General features: G+C 35.8%; 1 protein-coding gene across 1 annotated transcript; it reads right to left on the bottom strand.

The window, feature by feature from the left end:
• Positions 1-1,167: 1,167 nt before the first annotated feature.
• On the bottom strand, positions 1,168-19,391 carry LOC140166340 (glutamate carboxypeptidase 2-like). Its single transcript, XM_072189780.1, has 14 exons — positions 19,220-19,391; positions 18,365-18,458; positions 17,957-18,055; positions 15,016-15,101; positions 14,015-14,137; positions 12,155-12,237; positions 11,612-11,675; positions 6,571-6,638; positions 6,287-6,381; positions 6,083-6,173; positions 5,596-5,854; positions 4,982-5,063; positions 2,382-2,474; positions 1,168-1,477 (listed from the first exon to the last, which is right to left on the bottom strand). Exons 1-14 carry the CDS (start codon positions 19,359-19,361, stop codon positions 1,291-1,293), a joined length of 1,566 nt encoding a protein of 521 aa, XP_072045881.1. The 5' UTR covers positions 19,362-19,391; the 3' UTR covers positions 1,168-1,290.
• Between the last annotated feature and the right edge of the window lie 1,658 nt (positions 19,392-21,049).

Here is a 21,049-nt window from a genome sequence, read left to right as displayed (position 1 = left end):
GAGTGTGATAGTACAAAATATATCATGAGGTCCAATTTTGACTTTTCTATTTCACGAGGCGTAGCTGAGTGAAATAGAAAAAATCATTGCGTTGTTGCAACTGAAAAATCCCTTAGTCAAAGGTCCCAGCAAACACAAAACGTTTTCGACATCATTCGCAAAAGGTTATAAAAGGTTGTCAGAAACGTTTAAATGGCGGGTTATATAAAAGGTATATTAAGAGTATAAAACGTTTTCATAAGCTTAAAAACATTTATTGATAATCTACTGATCAGCAAACAAAAATGTTTTACAGAAAACGTTTAAATGTCGGGTTATATAAAGTGTATAAAAACGTTTTAATAACATGCACAAAACGTTCTTGAAAACTTGATACAAACATTCTAAACAAGCATTTTAAAGCAGTCAAGTTAGCTCAAGCGATAAGGCGTTCGACTATGGTGCGAGAGGTTGCGAGTTCGAACCCTGGTGGTGCCTAGTATGCTCTCGTGGAAAAATTGAGTTAGCTTGAAATTCCCTTGGACAAGGAACTCACTGCTAATTTGTCTCGTTGTAACCCGTACGAAACTCGGGGAGCTGATCCTGGTTGCGATGGTTATTTGTGGAATGTCTAGGGTGTGCGCTCTTGAAGCAGCAAAGTCCCTGAATTGTTGTTTAATGGTTTATGGAATGATGTGGGGCCATAGTGGTCAGCGACAACCTGTAAAGTGTGCTGAGGCTTGTGGATCAACGTCTAGGCGTTGTGCCTGTGCGTAGCGCACTATAAATCACTGCGCTTCTAAACAGAATGTTATTTTGGGGTTGAAAAAATATTTTGCGAAAAAATGTTTGCCCAAAATATTTTCAATAACGTTTTAAAAACGTTTTCATGACATTTATATAACCCGACATTTAAATGTTATTAAAAGGTTTTGAAAAAAAAATTTAAAAACATTTCTGTGTTTGCTTGGTTCAAACATTTTAACATAATGTTATTTAAGTATTGACTCAATATTTTGCAAAAATAGTTTACAATAACATTTTTGAAAACATTTCAAAATATTGTTGTAGTGTGTTTTCATACAAAACGTTTTAAAACGTTATCATGACCTTTATATAACCCGACATTTTAATGTTATTAAAACGTTTTTACCTAAACCAAAAGCCAAAATATAACTTATTTAAAACGTTTTAAAAACGTTTTTGTGTTTGCTGGGGTATTAACTCTAGCTCTGTTCAATATCAAGTTAAAGAATAAAAATGGGCTTCAAGTTCCATCTTAATTTTAAGTTTCCATAAAAAAATCGCCACTCATGCCACTTGCATGAGAGTGCTTGCGGCTGATTGGACGGTAAAAGTAGCCACGGCCAATTGTTGCTTTACAAGCTCCCATTTATTAGGGTCTGGGTTATTATCAATATCAAACATGGTGTCTACAATTCCTGGAAATTTGCTGCTGGCGTATGAGTTCTTGCTGCTTGGGGCAAATACTATGTGTCTGCATAGATAAAGAAAAGCGATATAGAAAACACGTTACGAAAGAATACTGTTAAAGGCTAGGTATTGTTGGTCAAAGTAGCCAAAAAATCTATTTTCATTATCTAAATCAATATATTTTTCCAAAATAACACTTAAATGTTTTGCAAAAGTTCGTTCTACAAATCATATACTTTGAAACCTTGTAGTATATTATTGAAAAATAACACTTTGATGTTTTGCAAAAGTTCATTCTACAAATCACATACTTTGAAAACTTGCTTGATGTATTGTTGTTAATGAGTTATGTACGTTTTACAAAAGTTGTTTCAGCCCTCTTTACAACATAACTTAAGAACCACAGGACCTGTAATAGTATATCTGTGAATGTGATATTTGAATTCTTCTACACGCTCGCTAGGAAATGATCAATGCAATTTTTCCCAAAGCTCACTACCATTCGCAAGATCGCAACAGTTTAAAATAGTTGTTAACCTTAAACTTGAGTTAACATGGCTAATGGCATTGTAGAAAAAAATATTCACAAAGTGACCCTTTACCATGATTACCATTATCAAAAATGAATCCAAATATTCTACATTATATTGTGACCGTCATCTCCAGTCATTTTGTTACACTGAACAGAGTTTTCTTCAGCATTGCCTTTGGCATTGGTGTAATACCCGTCTTCAATTTGAGTTTATATGAAGATATTAAATCTGACTTCCAATGGTTATTAATTTCTTTTGTTACTCGTACTCTATCTTAACACGAATATGAGTGTTCATTAAAATTCCAAATTTTCAGTTGAAAATACATACATTTAGCCTACCTACCATAAACCTGCGGCTCGATTTTGCCATATTTTTTCTACTTGCAAGAGCAATCTTTTTGTTAAATATCTAAAATACAGATTGCCACCTTACCTTACACGTGGTCTATCAGGTAGTCCCAATGGGTCGGTAAAAGCACGTTCTAATTTTTGAAGTTGATCATTGTATGTTCGCACTTGAAGTACACTGTGTGACAAATATAATGATAAAACGTTATTCCTCATTGCACATAGTATAGAACACTATCAACAAAGACTCAATGAAAGTGCACATTCCATGGCACTCCACACAGTGTCATCGCCCCGATATCTTCATGGTAGAAATCGCCATGGTAAGTTGAATCCACAGCCACGCATGGCCATTTTATTCCGACCTTATGAGACGCATAATTAGCCAAGTGACCTGACTAAGGCTACTGACAATAGCCGGGGTAATTGATTTCTCGCTGTGTGAGTAAGCTTGTATACGACATTGCGGTCAATGGTCATACTGCCTCCACTGGAGTAGTGAGTGCCAGCGGCGGATCCAGAGCAGTCAGAGGGGGGGGCCCAATTGTTGAAAAAAATGTAAGTAATGGCCATGAAGCGGCTATCCCGGAGGCTTGCGCGACGTAGGGTGTCTGAGGGGGATGTGCCCCCTCAGAAGTTAGAGACTTTTGGAAAATGTAGACCCATTTGAAGCCATTTGGTGGACCATTTTGTCACTATTATTGTGTAAAATTTAAGTTTGAAAAAGCCTAAAATTGGAGAAAAACAGCCCAATTGAAGCCATTTGTGGACAAGTTTTGACTTTTATTGTGTGAATTATTGCTTTATAATTATGTACCAATAAAGTTGCGCATGCAGGGGGTGTCTGAGGGGGATGTTCCCCCTCAGAAGTGAGAAAATTTTGTAAAATGAAGGCCTAATTGAAGCCATTTAGTGGACTAGTTTTGCACTATTTATTGTGTAAAATTTTATGTTTCAAAAGGCCGAAAATTTGCGAAATGAAGGCCCAATTGAAGCCATTCGTGGACAAGTTTTAACCTTTATAAATTACCCGATATTGCTTTAGATGTAAACATAAAGTTGCGTACACAGGGGAGTGAGAAACTTTTGCAAAATGAAGACCTAATTGAAGCCATTTGGTGGACCATTTTTACACTATCATTGCTTTTTAAAACAATAAAGGGCCCGAACTCGATTTGTAAAATTTTAAATGTAACACTAACACTTTATAGGCCTAAGACTTGAGATTCGCAATTAAAGCATGCATGGTGTTGAATTGAAGTCGGCTCGGAGTCCGTCTTAATAGGCCTACTGACTTTGGTGACCACGGGCCCTACATATCGGTGGGCCCGCCGTAATTTTCACATGCTTTTAGGCAGAGGACCCGCCTTCAAGCAAAATAATCACTAGACTGACCCGACTGCGATTTAGGCATGGGCCTACTATACGTACAATTTAACCTTTTCCTTCTCCTTTCTCCCTTTTTTCTTCTTTTTTCTCCTTTTCTCCTCTTCTCTTCTCTCTCTCCTTTCTTTTTTTTGGGAGGGGGGGGGCCAGGCCCGCCGGGCCCCCTGAATCCGCGCCTGGTGAGTGCAGCTATAGCCTGCGCGCTGTAGTCCATACAGGACCAACGCAATATAAAATTAGAATTTTGGTCAGATTTTGAGTCAAGACGCACGGCCTTTTCTCAAGACGCAAGCTAACGACTATCATATCTGTTCAACACGTATTTTCAAGTGTATGAGACCAGATCTGGTTTCTTGAGACAAAATCATTTACGGGAGATATTCATCATTTTCTCTCCCGGCATCCGAAGATTTTCGTCTGATATAAAAATCGTGCATAGCAATTCACGTGTATCGATCCCGGGTATTTATTTTAGTATCTCTGCTGCACCAAATAATTATTAGCCAGGCGATGTCGGTGTGCTCCAGTGCATGCAAATCCACATTACTTTCCAATTTTACTCTTTAAAGAAATTTCAATAACCACTTCTTTACAGTTCAATTAGCATACACACAAACACATACACACAAACGCACCCCCGCAGGGTAATGCACCCCATGTGTGTGATCCTCTCTCCCACATACGCCTACCCATACACCCCTACATATAATCATACACCGAACTCACACCACACATAATCTAAAACAGGGACAACACAACAACATCATCAATGTTGTCTGTAAACCACTTTCTGCAATACCGATGCCAACTTAAAGGGGCATTTCGTGATCCACAGCCTCATCCCCCACTTTTCAAAAAAAAAAAAAAAAGTTGAGATTTTTACACCACTGGATACCTCTGGCTACATAATGTTTATGTACCAAATATTTCTTGCAGATTAATTCGTTTAGCAAAAATATCGCCAAATTTGAATTTCGTTCTGGTGCACCAGAACGAAATTACAACACAATTGTCTATGGAGCAGTGTAATACACATAATCATGCATAACTCGCAAACGCAAAATCGGAATCAACTGAAATTTTGGAAATAAGCTTTTTTCGCGGATATCTACTGAAAATGTCATAAAAAGAGGATGCTAGGATCACGAAATCCTCATTTAATTCATTTCATTTTACCAATTACAATGATAACAAGAAAAAACCTAACAGACATACACCCACACCCCATCTCTACACCACTCAACTAGCACATTAACACTCCAAAAATAATGCTAGCATTATAAGCTTAATAGAACATACTCAGTTTTATCAATCATATCAAGTCTTTCATGGAATTCAGTTGCTGCCATAGTGAAGTTGTCAACAGCAGATTGCATACCATCTGAAACAACAAGGTACAAAAAGTCAACAAATCAAATGAATTTATACAAATATGTTGCGAAAAGAATCTTTTGAAACGAAATGTGTATCACAAAAATTTTTTTCAAGATTTTGTTTGCCCGTCTGGTGTGATTTGAATATATTTGGTCGGTAAAAGGCTTTGGTAATTATAGCTTCACTGAAAATTATATTATTCTGTTTTAAATCCCAGAGTCCACAAAGGCACCTGTCAATTATATTCCTAATTTTACTGAAGAAACAAATATAGAGCCATTGAATTTTTATATTTTATTGTTTTTAGATGTTCAACAATTTGGGATCAATTATTTGAATCAATAAATTTAAACAGGATCATTAAAATGGTATAAAAGAGATACGTCCTTATAATAAATAAATAAATAAATAAATAAATAAATAAATAAATAAATAAATAAATAAATAAATAAATAAATAAATAAATAAATAAATAAATAAATAAATAAATAAATAAATAAATAAATAAATATATAAATAATATTAATAATAAATTATACCAAAACTGAGTCCTTCTTCAATCATCCGTTGTCCAATGTCCCCATCTCGTAAGTACTCAAAGTATCCCTTTACTGCAGCAGCATAGTCAGTAGCCGACATTGGTAAGATGAGAGAATCGGCTACATCCCTGGCTAACTCTGCTACAAGTTGTGCCGCAGCTAGATGATAGGTGAAGTCAGGATCGTAGTATTGTTCTACCAGATAAAATGTCTCGTAGACCGAATGATAGCATGGGTAGCCGGCAATACGGTATGTGTTCTGTCGGTGAGAATGCATTATGGGTAAATCTGAATTAACAGGTCAGTCACTGATTATTCACCAATCGTTTTACATACACTCTAGAGTGTAACGGGATATCAATATATTAGTCAACAATTTTGAATTCTAACCAAATGTGTTTTGGTTCGGGACGTACACCGAACAACCGATATACTAAGTAACAGAATTGGTGGGGGGTGTCAAATGTGTTTAAAATTTTTAACTTACACTGTCGTGTACATATGACAAATCTACGGCTGAAATGCCCCCGAGTTGTAGAAAAGGAGCATAGTCACTACCGGAACCTAAACTACCAATACTGAAATGAAAAGAACAATGTCAAAGGTAAAAATGGCAAGTTCGTTCAGAATTCTATTTTTGTTTCGAATGTCTTTGAATTGTGTACAATATTGATACCTTTCCCAAACTTACAAGGGTGTTCCGTCTGGGTTGAGGCCTGCCAAGCTTCTTTCTTTCCATGTGTCATATACTGTCACTCTTGTCCCCGAAGGTTTTGGATCTTTGACCTGAAAAAATGTAAAATAATTATGATGTTCTATCGGGAAGGGTCAAAAATCTAGTTATTTATTTCTATTGGAATGAAGTTAAATAAACAATTTACCACAAAGTGTATCCCAAAGTCATAGCTCTTACATAACAGCTAACATCTAAAACTTAGGGTGAACTCGCGACATATCTTGTCTGTAATGATTTACCTTCTTAGCTGCGGCGTATATAGCTTTGCTAAGATTAGGTGTGTCGGAGAATGAAATAACATAGGTACCTGAAAAGAAAAAAGAATGAGATATCAGTTCTCAATTTTATCCACACATGCATCCGTAATTGATCAGTTATACGTATAATACCGAGTCTTTGTGACTCTCATGAGGATGTTCAAAATGTTCAGATCAGGTTTAATAAGAGAAGTTTTCGCGATTTCGTAAAGCCAACGCTTACGTCCACGCGTATGTCAGTTAAACAACTTAAAAAATCACTACAGGGTGAATTGAAATAGTCTGCAACCAAATTTATAAAAAAAATTAAAATGAAAAAAATAGTAAATTTGCAGAATGACTTGAGTCTTCTATTGCCTGTGAATGTTTTATGATTATACCTCTTTTAAAAGGGCTCTGGTATGAGCGTTTGGGCAGTATTTTTTATGGTACATGAGAGCACATCAGATATCGAATTGCATTCTGAATACGGAGAATGTCTTTCTGATATCAAATAATTTTTTTTTTTTTTTTTAATTCGCAATTTAATACAAATTTTATGACAAATTATTAAAATTTGATATTTTTTTGATATTTTGATATATAACAGTCCTCGAAGTAAACTTTATAAATCTAATGATACGTACTTAGGATGAAAAAGGATGAAAAGCCGATAATCAATTGAAAATGTTCACCTTTCATATTGAAGATAATTATACATTTTATTCCCAAAGAGATCAATTTTATTTGGTGTTTTTGGGAACAAAAACCATATCTTCAATACAAAAGGTCAACATTTTCAATCGATCGTCGGCTTTTCATCCCAGCTACATACACTTTAAGTACATATCATTAGATTTATAAAGTTTACTTCGAGGATTGTTGAATATCAAAAATATAAATAATTTGCCATAAAATGTGTATTATTTCGCGAATTTCAAAAAATAAATCCAACGGATATTCTTCGTATTCAGAATGCAATTCGATATGTCTGATGTGCTCTCATGTTCCACAAAAATACTGCCTAAACGCACATACCAGAGCCTTTAATTTGCCAAACAAGATCATTTGAAAATGACACAAAAGAACCATTTGACACACTAATGACACAATTGAAGTGTAGGCCATGACCAAGGTGCCGACACTAATGATCATGTTAGTCTGAGTTCCTCTGAAAATAATATTACTATGTATATTGATGATGATAATCTTTATGTCAATTCATGTTTTGTAGCAACTTTAGAAATATCACTAATTCACTAATAATCACTAATTCGTCTGCATATGTTCAACGCAATCATGGCAAAATACCTCACTATCATTCTAAAGGTATCAAATTTGGGCATAACAACATCAATAGCCTGATTGGTAAGATTGACGAACTCCGTCACTTTGATATAATTTGTCTAAATGAAACATTGTGTGATAACAATATAAGTGACAATGAATTACACCTACCTGGTTATAATTGCCTAGGCGGGACAAGTACAGAGGTGGTGGAGGTGTTGCTTTGTATATTAATGATGTTTTTAATTTTACAAGGAGAGATGATTTATGTGTTGATCAAGATATCGAATGTATTCACCTCCTAATAGACGTAGTATTCATTTGTGCTGTATATAATCCAAATGGGAAAGATATTGAGTTTATTAATAAGTTATCTGTTATGTTATCTAATGTTTCCTCATGAGACAATGAAATTGTTCTCCTTGGTGATTTTAACTGTGATTTTACTATTAATGTTAATTCTAGAGAATTAAATGAGTTGAAATTTGTTTCTGATATGCATCAATTGCAGCAGATGATTTATCTTCCAACCAGGGTTACTGATCATAGTAGTACAATAATTGATCTGTAATTCACTTCCAAACCTGAGTTGTTTACTAATTGTGGCGCAATCCAAACAGCTATAAGTGATCATTATATGGAATTAGAAAAGCCAAACCGATAAAAGGTGTTCATAGAACAATGGAGTATCGTTCCAACAAATGTTTTGAGGAGAATATTTTCATTAATGATCTATTAAATGTTCCATGGTATGATATTGAGAATTGTGATAATGTTAATGATGCTTTAGATTTGTGGCAATATATGTTTAATGAGGTTGTTGACAAACACATGCCAAAGAAAACTAAGCGGGTCCGAGCTACTCCCTCGCCGTGGCTTAAAGGGGCATTTCGTGATCCACAGCCTCATCCCCCACTTTTCCCAAAAAAGTTGAGATTTTTACACCACTGGATACCTCTGGCTACATAATGTTTATGTACCAAATATTTCTTGCAGATTAATTCGTTTAGCAAAAATATCGCCAAATTTGAATTTCGTTCTGATCTGGTGCACCAGAACGAAATTACAACACATTGTCTATGGAGCAGTGTAATACACATAATCATGCATAACTCGCAAACGCAAAATCGGAATAAACTGAAATTTTGGAAATAAGCTTTTTTCGTGGATATCTACTGAAAAATGTCATAAAAAGAGGATGCTAGGATCACGAAATCCTCCTTTAAGATAACTAACTACCCAATTTTTATGTCAACACACGGGACTGTATAGTTGATAGTTGCACCTTTCTGTGACACCTATTCCACATACATATGCCTATAGAACGTTAAAAAAAGCACCAGAATACCCAGCAAACACAAAACATTTTCGACATCATTTGCAAAAGGTGAGAAAAGGTTGCCAGATAGCGTTTAAATGTCGGGTTATATAAAGGGCATAAAATGATTATGTGTATTACACTGCTCCATAGACAATGTGTTGTCATTTCGTTCTGGTGCACCAGAACGAAATTCAAATTTGGCGATATTTTTGCTAAACGAATTAATCTGCAAGAAATATTTGGTACATAAACATGTAGCCAGAGGTATCCAGTGGTGTAAAAATCTCAACTTTTTTTGGGAAAAGTGGGGGGATGAGGCGGTGGATCACGAAATGCCCCTTTAATATGCCATATCTTTTGAAATAACCAATTTATAAAACAACATTCTATCTTAAGAACATGTTTATTCAGGGTGTCCAAGATGTAAAACACAAGAAGTAAGTAAAGTTGGCAACATATTATTTCAACTCACCCTGTATACTGTGAATGGTTTAAGGTGGTACTACACCCCCTAATAAATTTTGTGAATAATTTTGCATTTTTCTCAAAAAATAACCACACACTGGTTACAAAAGTTATGTATATTATAAGGACAAGGAATCCAATTATTTCACTGAAATTTCAGTGATTCAAGACAAGTAGTTTATTATACAGAGTGTCCCCAAAGTCTCGATACCTTTTTAAACCATTGTATCTTTAAGAAGAAATAGTATACAGAAAATATGAAAACATATTTAGAAAGAGGACATTTGGGCAATTTTTTTGGTACCAAACTTGCTAATATTTGCATGTTGTAGTATGAAGATACGAGAAAATGTTTATCATATTGGAAAATCGTTCTTTCAACCGGAGAAACAAAAACACTTAATTAAATGCAAACGAATTGTCAAATTAACACCCTCTTCTGCATTTGCTCACAATCCTAACAAAGTGACTTGGTAAAGTAATTTTCCTTATCTCAAGGATTTTATAATGTTTTGATTGAGTTGATACCCCTATCATTACTGAATTGTCACATTGAAACTCCTCTTTTCATGCTAAGTCAGAAGACATTATGCATGAATATAGCGCATATGCAAAAATGGTTAATGGGAACAAATCACCAGGAACATTGTCAAATTGAAACACTATTCCCACCAACTTCACATTATTTTTATTTTGTTCTTCCGTAGTTTGGATTTTGTTTTGTTTTGCAAGTAGTCTATTCGGAATATGTTCAAGATGTCCATCATATAAATTCGCACACTCTGACGGTGAAGTACTGAATGACGCTTCTGCAAGTGTCTCTTTCAAGTTTTCTTGTCTCACTCTTTATGTTTTCCTTCAAGTCGGGTATGCTGCGAGGTTTTTTGCTATACACTCGGTCTTTGAGATAACCCCCCAGAAAAAAAATCAGGTTGACTTAAATCCGGAGAATGAGGTGGCCAAGTTTGATCAGTTTTGAGGAACAAGATCTTCTCATGGAAACGATTTTCAAGCCATTGGAGAGTCACTTTGGCTGTGTGTGGAGTCGCACCGTCCTGTTGAAACCATTGTGTTGCTCTGCTACCCCCCCCCATTCCATTCAAGCGCATTCAAGCGGTTTGTTTTTGCACAGTGCTGACATTTTGTATGCACGAATAAGTTATAAATTGCGTTGTATCAACATGACTTACAATATTCAACAACAAATTCACATTCTTTGGTTTTATGCCGAAACGAAATCGGTCAAACTTACTCAAAAGAAGTTCAACGAACATTATCAACTCACTGGACAAGCTCGAGCACCATCAAAATGCTGCATGAAAAACATTGTCAACAAATTCTTTAAGACAGGATCAGTACGTGATTCAGTGCGCTATGGACGTAGGAAGACAAGGCGATACACGAAACAATGATAAAGTAAGACGTGCTGTATCAGCAAGCCCAAGAAGATCTGTGATGTTCAGAAAAGGAATGACTGCTGTATGGTACTACGCGTTATGTGCCTATACATGCATCTAACATTATTTTTAAGTAGAAGGCACACAAGGGGGCAAGTTTGGTACCAAAAAAATTGCCCAAGTGTCTTCTTTCCAAATATGTTTTCAAATTTTTTGTATACCATTTCTTCTTAAAGATACAAAGGTTTAAAAAGGTATCGAGACTTTTGGGACACCCTGTATATGTTAAGAAATGAGGTACATTCTAGCGGTACCGCTTTTCTTATCAAAAATAACGTACCGCTTGTCTTGAGTCACTGAAATTCCAGTGTAGTAACTGGATTACTTGCCCCTATAATAAACATAACTTTAGTTATCAGTGTGTTTTTTTGTTTTGGAGAAAATTCAAAAATAGTCACATATTTATCAAGGGGTGTAGTACCACCTTAAAGCTGTTTAATACCAGGCATACGCATTACATTTAACATTAAGTAAGCATGGTTGTAAAACTCTCAAAATGTTTTGTGATACGTACCGTGTACAGCTATATCTATGTTCATATAAGCTACTGCTCTCTCAGAAAGTGTCTTGGTATATTCCTGTGAATGATTGCAATAATGTAAAACTCTGTTGTCTATAGGCCTATAAGCTTTGACATTTTATCAACAAACGCCCATCCCTCTGCACACACTCTTTTAATTATACTCATATAACATTATTGTATTATATGATACATATATTTAAAAATTCACATACACAATAAGAAAATAAATAAAAGCAACGTGAAAACAAAAGCAAAATTAACGACTAAGACCAAATTGGTAGCAAATCAAGCGTCGCAAATGGAACTACTGCTTACAGAGGTTCAGGAGACAATGATGATTGCCGTATCTGAATTTGCTGACACACGTATTACTTACAGAAATAACATTATTAAAAAATTTAGAATTTTGAATTTTTACTGTTGATACCGTGATAGCGAATAAAAACACCTACCCAAACACATCTCCACCCACCCCCGTACCCCTCAGCTCCAAAAATATATTGTATAACTTGAAGGTAAAATTTCCATATTCACCTCATTCCATTCGGTCGAGCCAATGAGACCAAATTCTTCAGCTCCCCAACTTCCAAACATAACGGTCCTTCGTGGTCGCCACCCTGGGGAAAAGGAAATGGAGTAAAGAGTTTTACTATGATAGGGTGATTTTACGTTATTTCTGTGGAAATTATTATAACATTCAGTAATGGGGATATCGGTAATTTCCCACCTATCACACCTATCACACTAGTAATAGTGCACATGCACTCATAGAAATTGTTCGTTGGTATTACTCAGTAAGTTGATGTAATTCGTTGCGTCTACTTTCCGAGTAATGCCAACGCGTACAATTTTGAGTAACGCTGGCCCGATATCATTATGTTGGTCGCACTCATTTGTACTTACTTTATTGAGTTGTTACAACTCAGAAAATGAAACTAGGTTAGCATAATTTTCTAGAGGTGTGCTATAGTATACAAAATTTTGCGCTGATTACAAAAATAAATATTTGAATACTGCTAATTGTGCAGAAAATGATCCAATTACGTGAATTAAGTAACAAAGTACCAAATTGGAATAACTCAAAACAATAAGTACCAGTAACTTAATATGAACGAGTTATATCAACTTACACGTTGAGTTACAATAACTCAACTAATTGGTTCTTTGAACCTTGTTTATTTTTCCAAGTTCCCTGAACTTGAATTCAGAAGTTGGCATTACTTAAAAAGTTGACGCCAACAAAGTTGATTAGTTGACGGAACTTTTTGAGCTTTTTCAGCATGTTTTAAGTTCGGATAACTAAAATGAATTTTGTTTTTGGCAACTTTTACACTATTTTTGAGTTGTCCAAACTTACTCCTTTTGAATTTCGCCAACAAGGCGAACGAGTCATTTCTATGAGTGTAGGTAACAGAGGCAGGGCCATCCCAGGAAAAAGCTAACACCCTTTCCTACCAAGACCATACTTGACATGTATATACTTTGGATGAAAAGAGTAAAATAAGCCCACGGGCCACCTCAACTTTTTCTTAAATCCAAGATGGCGACCAAAATCCCAAAATTCCACTAAAATCCTTAATAACTCATGTTTACAGTCTTAGAATTATGGAACTATTTTATTTCACCTTCAAATCAGGGGTGTAGCCAGCTTTTTTTGGTGGGGGGCAAAATAAATTTTGGGGCGCAGACGAAATAAATTACAGTTGAATCATATAATACATAGAGACTGTATGTCTTCGAGCTTCCAAAGAGCCTTTGTTGGGACGATGTGCTTATTTTACACTACTTTTGTCCATTATCAGGATGGAAAGGGATTTAAAATTTTTGTATTTTGGCCCATGATCGGGCTGAATTTGCCCCTATTCTTTTCCTTTGCCCTCCTGATTTTCTCTTTCAGTTTTTGTCAGAGAGGGACTTTTTTCTTTCATTTTTTGTCGGGTGGCACTCTGCCCCCCCCCTGCCCCCCCAGCTGGCTACGCTACTGCTTCATATCATATACGCTGGCGAAGTTACGTAATTAACTACCATAGCAATAGGTGAGAACATATCGCGCTGCACTACAAGCAGGCTGAACTAATCACCTGTGTATGTCTGCAATCATAGATTGAATACAATACTGGTCTTTTTTAAATATACTAATCTTACAGGTGCAAGTGATCAGCATGATATGGTTCAATGCAGAGGTACCGCGTGAACGTATCAGTGCAGCGCGGTATACTCAAAAATTGTTTTCACCTATTGCTATGGTAGTTAATCTGATTATTACGTAACTTCGCCAGCGTATACAGATAACGGATAACAAATGCGCACAACGAAAAAATTGGTAATACATTAAACCGATTAACCAAAATATCCAAACTTGATATTTAGATTACATGAAAATGAGCTTAATACCATGGTTTGTCTTCATTTCTCCAAACGCTTTGGATATTTCCAACATAGACGCTGTACCACTCGACGGATCAATAGCTCCGAAGCCCCAGGCATCCCTGTGATTACCGATGATTACATAACGATCTGAAAAGAAAATATATCAAACATTACGTCGATCATTTAAGTGAATCAGTGCAAAGAGGTAATAAGTCCAGAATAAGGTACAATTTTGTTTTGGCTACATACTTAATTCATGTCTTTGTATTGGCCATTTAATTTCTCCCGTTAAGGCATACAAGAAGACGACCCCTCTCCGTTCCTTCACTGTTCGTATATGTTATGTGTGTGTGGGGGAGTATTTTAGCTGAATTATGAACACATTTTCGAGCAGTGGAAGACCCAATCACTTTAAATATAACACTGCAAATAAATGGGAAAAAAGAGATGGCATCAGAAGAGGCCATCCAATGACAACATGAAATAATGACCATATCTTATTTCTACACGTGCCAACCAATGTACAGATATGAGCAAATAAGAAAAATATAATTATTATAGAAAATGAAAGGGAAGATTTAACATAGCAAAGAGAATAATGTTAATTACTCGCATTCTTTGTACATCAGGCAATATGAAGCAAAAACACGACGCGCAATGTACAATAGACACTATACATGAAGGTTAGTTTTCTACTTACAATTGGAATGAAGATAAATAAATAATAAATAAATAAATTTTGGATTTATAAAGCGCCTTTCTCCTGATCTTAGAGGACTCAAAGCGCTGTAATTTCGTGGCAATGGTGAATCACCAGAATCAGATCGCATCAACTAGATTGCTGCCGAACGGCGCACACCTATCCGCATTTAGATTGTAACATCCACCAATTACTCTTACTCTTACTCTCATACTCTCATACTCTTACTCTCATAAGTAGACATTCAATTTTAAATATAAGCGAGTATGTTCTTCATTAATTGATACCTCACAGTGTCTTTCTTTATATATTTTCTGTACTATACCTGGTTCTACATTGCCTGTTATTGTTCCAATGACATTCCATCCATACGCCAACTTATTGCTGGTGTAAATCTTCATCGCTACTTGTCTAAACAATTACAGAATAGCAACAAAAGTTAACGTGATAAAATACTACTCAATCCAAACAGGGAAATAAGTAGTCAAGCATAGGAAAAATAATTGGTATTAACTTACGTAACTTACCGAAAACTTTTTGCAGGCTTACAGGGTATCGACTTATTAAAATAAACGATGCATTTTATTTAATATTTTGATTCGTTTCATTCTTGTTTCATTTCAATCTGTCTCAATTACTTTCAAATAAGTTATAGCAGGCCCCTGACAGTAAATTTCTCTGATGCCTGCCAACTTTTCCCAGCTCGAAATAACCAGCGATTCCCGCTGCTGTTTTGGTTCCACGCCAGCACCCCGGTACTCACATAGAGGCCGCCATTTTGGGTTATAGCTATGAACAATCTATAACTGAATTAAAATATATTACTCTCTTAAAGGGAAGGGGCATTTCGTGATCCACAGCCTCAACCCCTCACCTTTCTCAAATCGAGATTTCTATACTACAGGAATGCTCTGGCTACATAATGTTTATGTACAAAAAATTTGTTGCAGATTAAGTTTAGGAAATATGTTGTCAAATTCAAATTTCTGGTACACCAGAATGAAATTACAGGGTGAGTCAAAAAAACTGCAATAGAGCAAACAATCGATATTTATGAAAGAACCAAATCAAGCTTTCACAATATTGAAAGATTCTATAAATGCTACACTCAATGGCCACCTCCTGTGAAAATATGAAGTAAATCGTAACTTCCGTTTAATTTTGATGAGCCCTTTTTTTGCGATACCCAATTTCGTTATTTGTCCACGAGGTACCATGTATTTTAAATGAGAGCACACAGTGCGCGGTAAAGGCACCATATCTGAAACTGACTTTAACTTAAATAAGGTTGATTTTTGCATTAATTTAATTTCTTTTTTTCTGTTCAAACAAACTTTCTACCATTACTTTAAGTCCTTCATACCTCACTCGACTCCAACTCCAGTTTTTTAATCCCAATATGTCCAACTTACTGGATATTTTGTAATTCACTCCATTTCAATTTGCGCGCATTGCATTTTGACATTTGAAAAACCCGCCTACAAATTTGTATGTTTTTGATAGAGAATATAAACATCTTTAAAGTAAAGGTAAAATGAAAATAACAACAAATAATGTTTCTTCTCCTTAAACAAGACCAAGGGCAATATCACTCTGGATGCTCCATTTTATTTTAATGCCAATGAGGTTAAGAAAATGGCAGTTGTTCCAAATCTACCTTACACAGAGTGGGCTGACATTCAAATTTTAGATGTCTCTTGGACAAACATTAAAATTGGGTAGCGCTATAAAATGTGTCATAAAACCAAACGGTAAATGCTAATTCCTGAATTTTTTCACACAAGGTCAGTAATGGATATACCATATATAAAATGTTTTCAAACCTAAAAAGTTCAACTCGGTTCTTAAGTAAAAATGAAATATTTTCTCTATTGCACTTTTTTTGACTCACCCTGTACAACACTGTGGCCTATGGAGCAGTGTAATACACAAAATCATGCATAACTTGCAACCGCAAAATCGGAATCAACTGAAATTTTGGGAATAAGTTTTTTTCGTCAATTTCTACTGAAATGTCATAAAAAGGATGCTATGATCACGAAATACTCCTTTAATAAGAGTGACAAACTCACTCTCCAAAAGAATCAGAAGAGTGAAAACCACTTTTTCAATCACGGTATGATATAGTGGGTTTTCACTCTTATTTTCACTTTTTTAAGAGTACGTAAACAAACGCACGTATCAATCAATAAGCAAATCCAAAAGATACGAGGTGTCCCAGAATGATTTATACCGTGTTTGTACAAAATATCAAAAATATATAGTCAACAGTGTATCTAATCTTAATAAGTGCAATACAATGCCACACATGTCTCCTTCTTATTCTGTGACTTTCATGGAAATAGCTTGATTCGTTTTCGCGTGACATTGCTATTACTGAAAATGGACGAAAACGGCATGTGTGTAATTTACAGTGCAAATGCATCATATTACACATGGATCCTTTATCACCATCGTCCAGCCACACTGTGCAATATTATTGGAGAAATCCTATATTCTTTTATAGGAAATACACCAAATTTGGCACAGATGTAGCGCTTACAATGCACAATAATTCTTGATATGGGATAAAGTGAAACATTTCAATATGACACCCGATATTTAGGTTTTTACCCCAATTTTTACCCAAAAATGTCATTATTACAGAGGATATAACTTCCTCAAGCATCATCCGCAGTAAATTTTAATCTTCTTCGTCACATAGCTGTGAGTTGGCCAATATACTGTGGACATAAATGCATGCTGTGACTCTAAGGACGAACCTTCTCTATACTTTTATGAAAAATCCATCTCTGCCGGCATTTCAAATGAAGAAACTCACACACCGCAATAATTGGCTTCAAAACTGCCGCCAAAGAAAGAATAGTTTAAGGTCACTCAAGCATACAAGCATTGCTTCGTAACATCATAAATAAACGATAGATATCGACTATTTAGTACAAGTAAGAACAGGACACAACAAATATACTGCATAACATTTTCCAAATAACTTTGTGCTGAACGGTTAGTAATTTTACAGCTTTTCAAAATAGGTTGCTTTGTCAAAACTTGGAATTCACCATTTTTACGCAATCCTCTCTAACTTCTACTAGAAACATCCAATTTTTAAAATCTAAAAAATCTGAGAAAGCTTAATATATGTAGAACTTAAAATGCAAAACAATATGACCAATAGAAATGCCGTTCATACCTAAACAATTCCATCTTTCCCGGTATAAATCATTCTGGGACACCCTGTATATGAAATAAATATCTTTGCCACCTACTTGTCATCGGCTGGCGAAGCGAATCCTGGACCATAGCGATACGTGATTCCTTCTAATTTTCCTTTCCAACCGTCATCTACTTCTTCTCCTCCCATGAGTCTAGATAAAATAATCAACCAATTAGAAAAACATCCATATCCACCTAAAGAACATGCAAAATAATTTAGTAGGTTAATTCGGTCATTTTTTAATGAGTTCATAAGTTCCGAGGTCTTTCTTTTTTTCGTCTGTTGAACAAAACGAGTGTTCGTCACAATTGTTTTTATTTGGTAACACGTAAACGACTTGATATAATGCATGTGCAACAATATGTACACGTACAATTTCATTTCAGGTAACAAAATTGTATTAAATATTGGAGACTTCATTGGTAGACTTAGAAATGAACGAATATTGTACACGACTCACTTGAGAAATTCTGCGGCATCATCGTATCCAATAGGATGTACAGGAATGGTGGGGAGGGTTGTCAAGTTGGCTTCTGGCACTCTATAGGCAGTCTCTGTGATTTGAGATCACGCAGAATAATAGGTAGAAAATTAAAGGGTAAAATTCATACTTTAATAAAATAAAACTGTAAGGTACAAAATGTACATAAATACAAAATGAATAAAAATTCTAGAGATACCACCAAAGACAATGAAAAATCAATAAAAATATATAACTAAATGTTACATACAATAAAGCACATAAATTACATTTAGTCGTATACATTCTCATTTCACACACTTATGTCACAGCCAAAATACACCTTGCAATATATAGTAATATAAAAAAGCGCAGTGATTTATAGTGCGCTACGCACAGGCACAACGCCTAGACGTTGATCCACAAGCCTCAGCACACTTTACAGGTTGTGGCTGACCAATACGGCCCAACATCATTCCATAAACCATTTTGCGCTCTTGTAGCAGCAAAGTCCCTGATTTGTTGTTAAAACAACAAATCAGGGACTTTTCTGCTACAAGAGCGCACACCCTAGACATTCCACAAATAACCATCGCAATCAGGATCAGCTCCCCGAGTTTCGTACAGGTTACAACGAGACAATTAGCAGTAGGTTCCTTGTCCAGGGGAATTTCAAGCTAACTCAATTATTCCATGAGACCATACTAGGCACCGCCAGGGTTCGAACCCACAACCTCTCGCACCATGGTCGAACGCCTTAACGATTGAGCTAACTTGACTGCTTAATATTATGTAATAAAATATTTTGCCACAAATAAAAAAATCGTACTAGATATCAATTGCTATTAGGCGTACCAGTTGATGGATATCCTGGAGTCAATGGGTCACCCGTTTCTAGGAAGGTAGACCCTCTTTGTGTTCCTGTGCCTGGTAAGAAGAGGCCATCTGGATAAACTTCTTCACCCTCAACATAATAATCTGCTGGGTCCGAATACATAATAAGACCAAGCGCGCCAAAGTCGGCGGCATTCCGTGCCTATAGTGAACAAAAACATGGAAAATGAGCAACGGAAATTATTGCGGTATAACAAGCTTTGCGCGTATCCTGTAATTTATGATTCACAGCACTCCGGACCGCTAACTGCATGTATCTGATATTCCACCCTTTTGAGGGGAATGCTTGCCATTTTGCGCATACCAAATCCTTCCTTTTCTGAGATATGACTAGGCTTGCATCGAACGAGTGAGTTAAGTTTTTGTGCAAACAGTTAATAAACTCAACTTCCGAACAACAATCATGCCTGCAATATTAGACTTAAAAAAAAACCCTAAACGATACGTATCTTTTTTATCTGAAATTTCCCCAAGATTTCCATGGGTTATCTTTAAATATTTATGATTCACAGCATTCCGGACCGGTAACTGCATGTATCTGATACTCCGCCCTTTTGAAGGGAATGCTTGATATTTTAGCTGCAAGGCTAGGTAAACCCCCAGCTTTTTGTCTTTTATATTACCTTGTCTCCTCGAAAAAGTCTTCCATATCTGACAATAACAATTTTGCCTTTGACGTCAATATTTTTTTCTCTAGTAAGGAAAAAGAAATCTTCAACACGACCGTAGTTAGCATAGACAAGATCGCCCTGCAATGGATGACAAAACAGTAAATTTGTAAGACAGGGAGCCGGGACAGGGAGTGATACGCATGGGCCCCTAACTAAAATTGCTTATGGTTTCTTATTAATTTTAGACGCATTAGATAACACAAATGAAGAAAGATAACACAAGTTATCATGGTTATGAGCAAACATATAACATACTCATTGCAATATTCCTATTCGTAATACATTTATTGATACTTCCGAGTAAGAAAGGGACATTATGATATAGCAGTCCACACGATTTTAAGGGCAAAAAAGAAACTTATGTTTTCTTTCAGGATATCTATACGCTTTCCTCCAATTGCTGACAATTCTGTGGTCGTGATGAGAATCCGATATTCTTGCAGGAAAAAGTCTAGCACTTGATTCTGCCAAGTTATACGCACGGCAGAGGTGCTCACACACAATTTATCAATTGAGTTGTAATGACCGTTCTGGATGAGACAAAGTCCACAGATGGCTTCTTGGCTTAAAAATCGTATTTTGGAAGTTTTTCTCGCATATAAATATATCACAGTATTGTGGCATGCAGTCAATAACATCACTAATTTAATGATGAGGATCAAGAGGCTTACGTTTGCCGGTCACTATGTCAGGAGAAAGCATCAATAATATTATGGTTCCCATGTTGCTGCCCAAATGCGGGAAACGATCAAGAGGTCCCCACTAAGAAGAATTACGTAACAAAATATCAAGTTCGTTCTCAACACCACTTAAATTGTTTGGAAGAGCAAAAATAAAAATCACTGATCAATCGAAGTTTGCATCGATCAACCATACCTCCGAGTAAGGTAGCTCAATTTTATTTCGTAAAATGAGTGTAAGGACTGACTTATGATGATCATAAGAGCGTTATTCAAAAGTCTGTATAGGGGTTGGTAAAATCCCCAAAGTAAAACAAAGGGTAAACAATAATTTTCGTCCATAATTTTCGCCATTTTCACTTACGTACAAAGCGTACGTAAGAGGGAGGGAGGGGGTAGAAATCCTGGGCATGTGTACGTAAGAAAAATGGCGATTTGTT

This window comes from Amphiura filiformis, chromosome 12 (genome assembly GCF_039555335.1).
Source record: "Amphiura filiformis chromosome 12, Afil_fr2py, whole genome shotgun sequence".
NCBI classification, from domain to species: Eukaryota; Metazoa; Echinodermata; class Ophiuroidea; order Amphilepidida; family Amphiuridae; genus Amphiura; species Amphiura filiformis.
The sequence above is the reverse complement of the archived record's forward strand: the minus strand, read 5'-3'. Positions and strand labels throughout refer to the sequence as shown.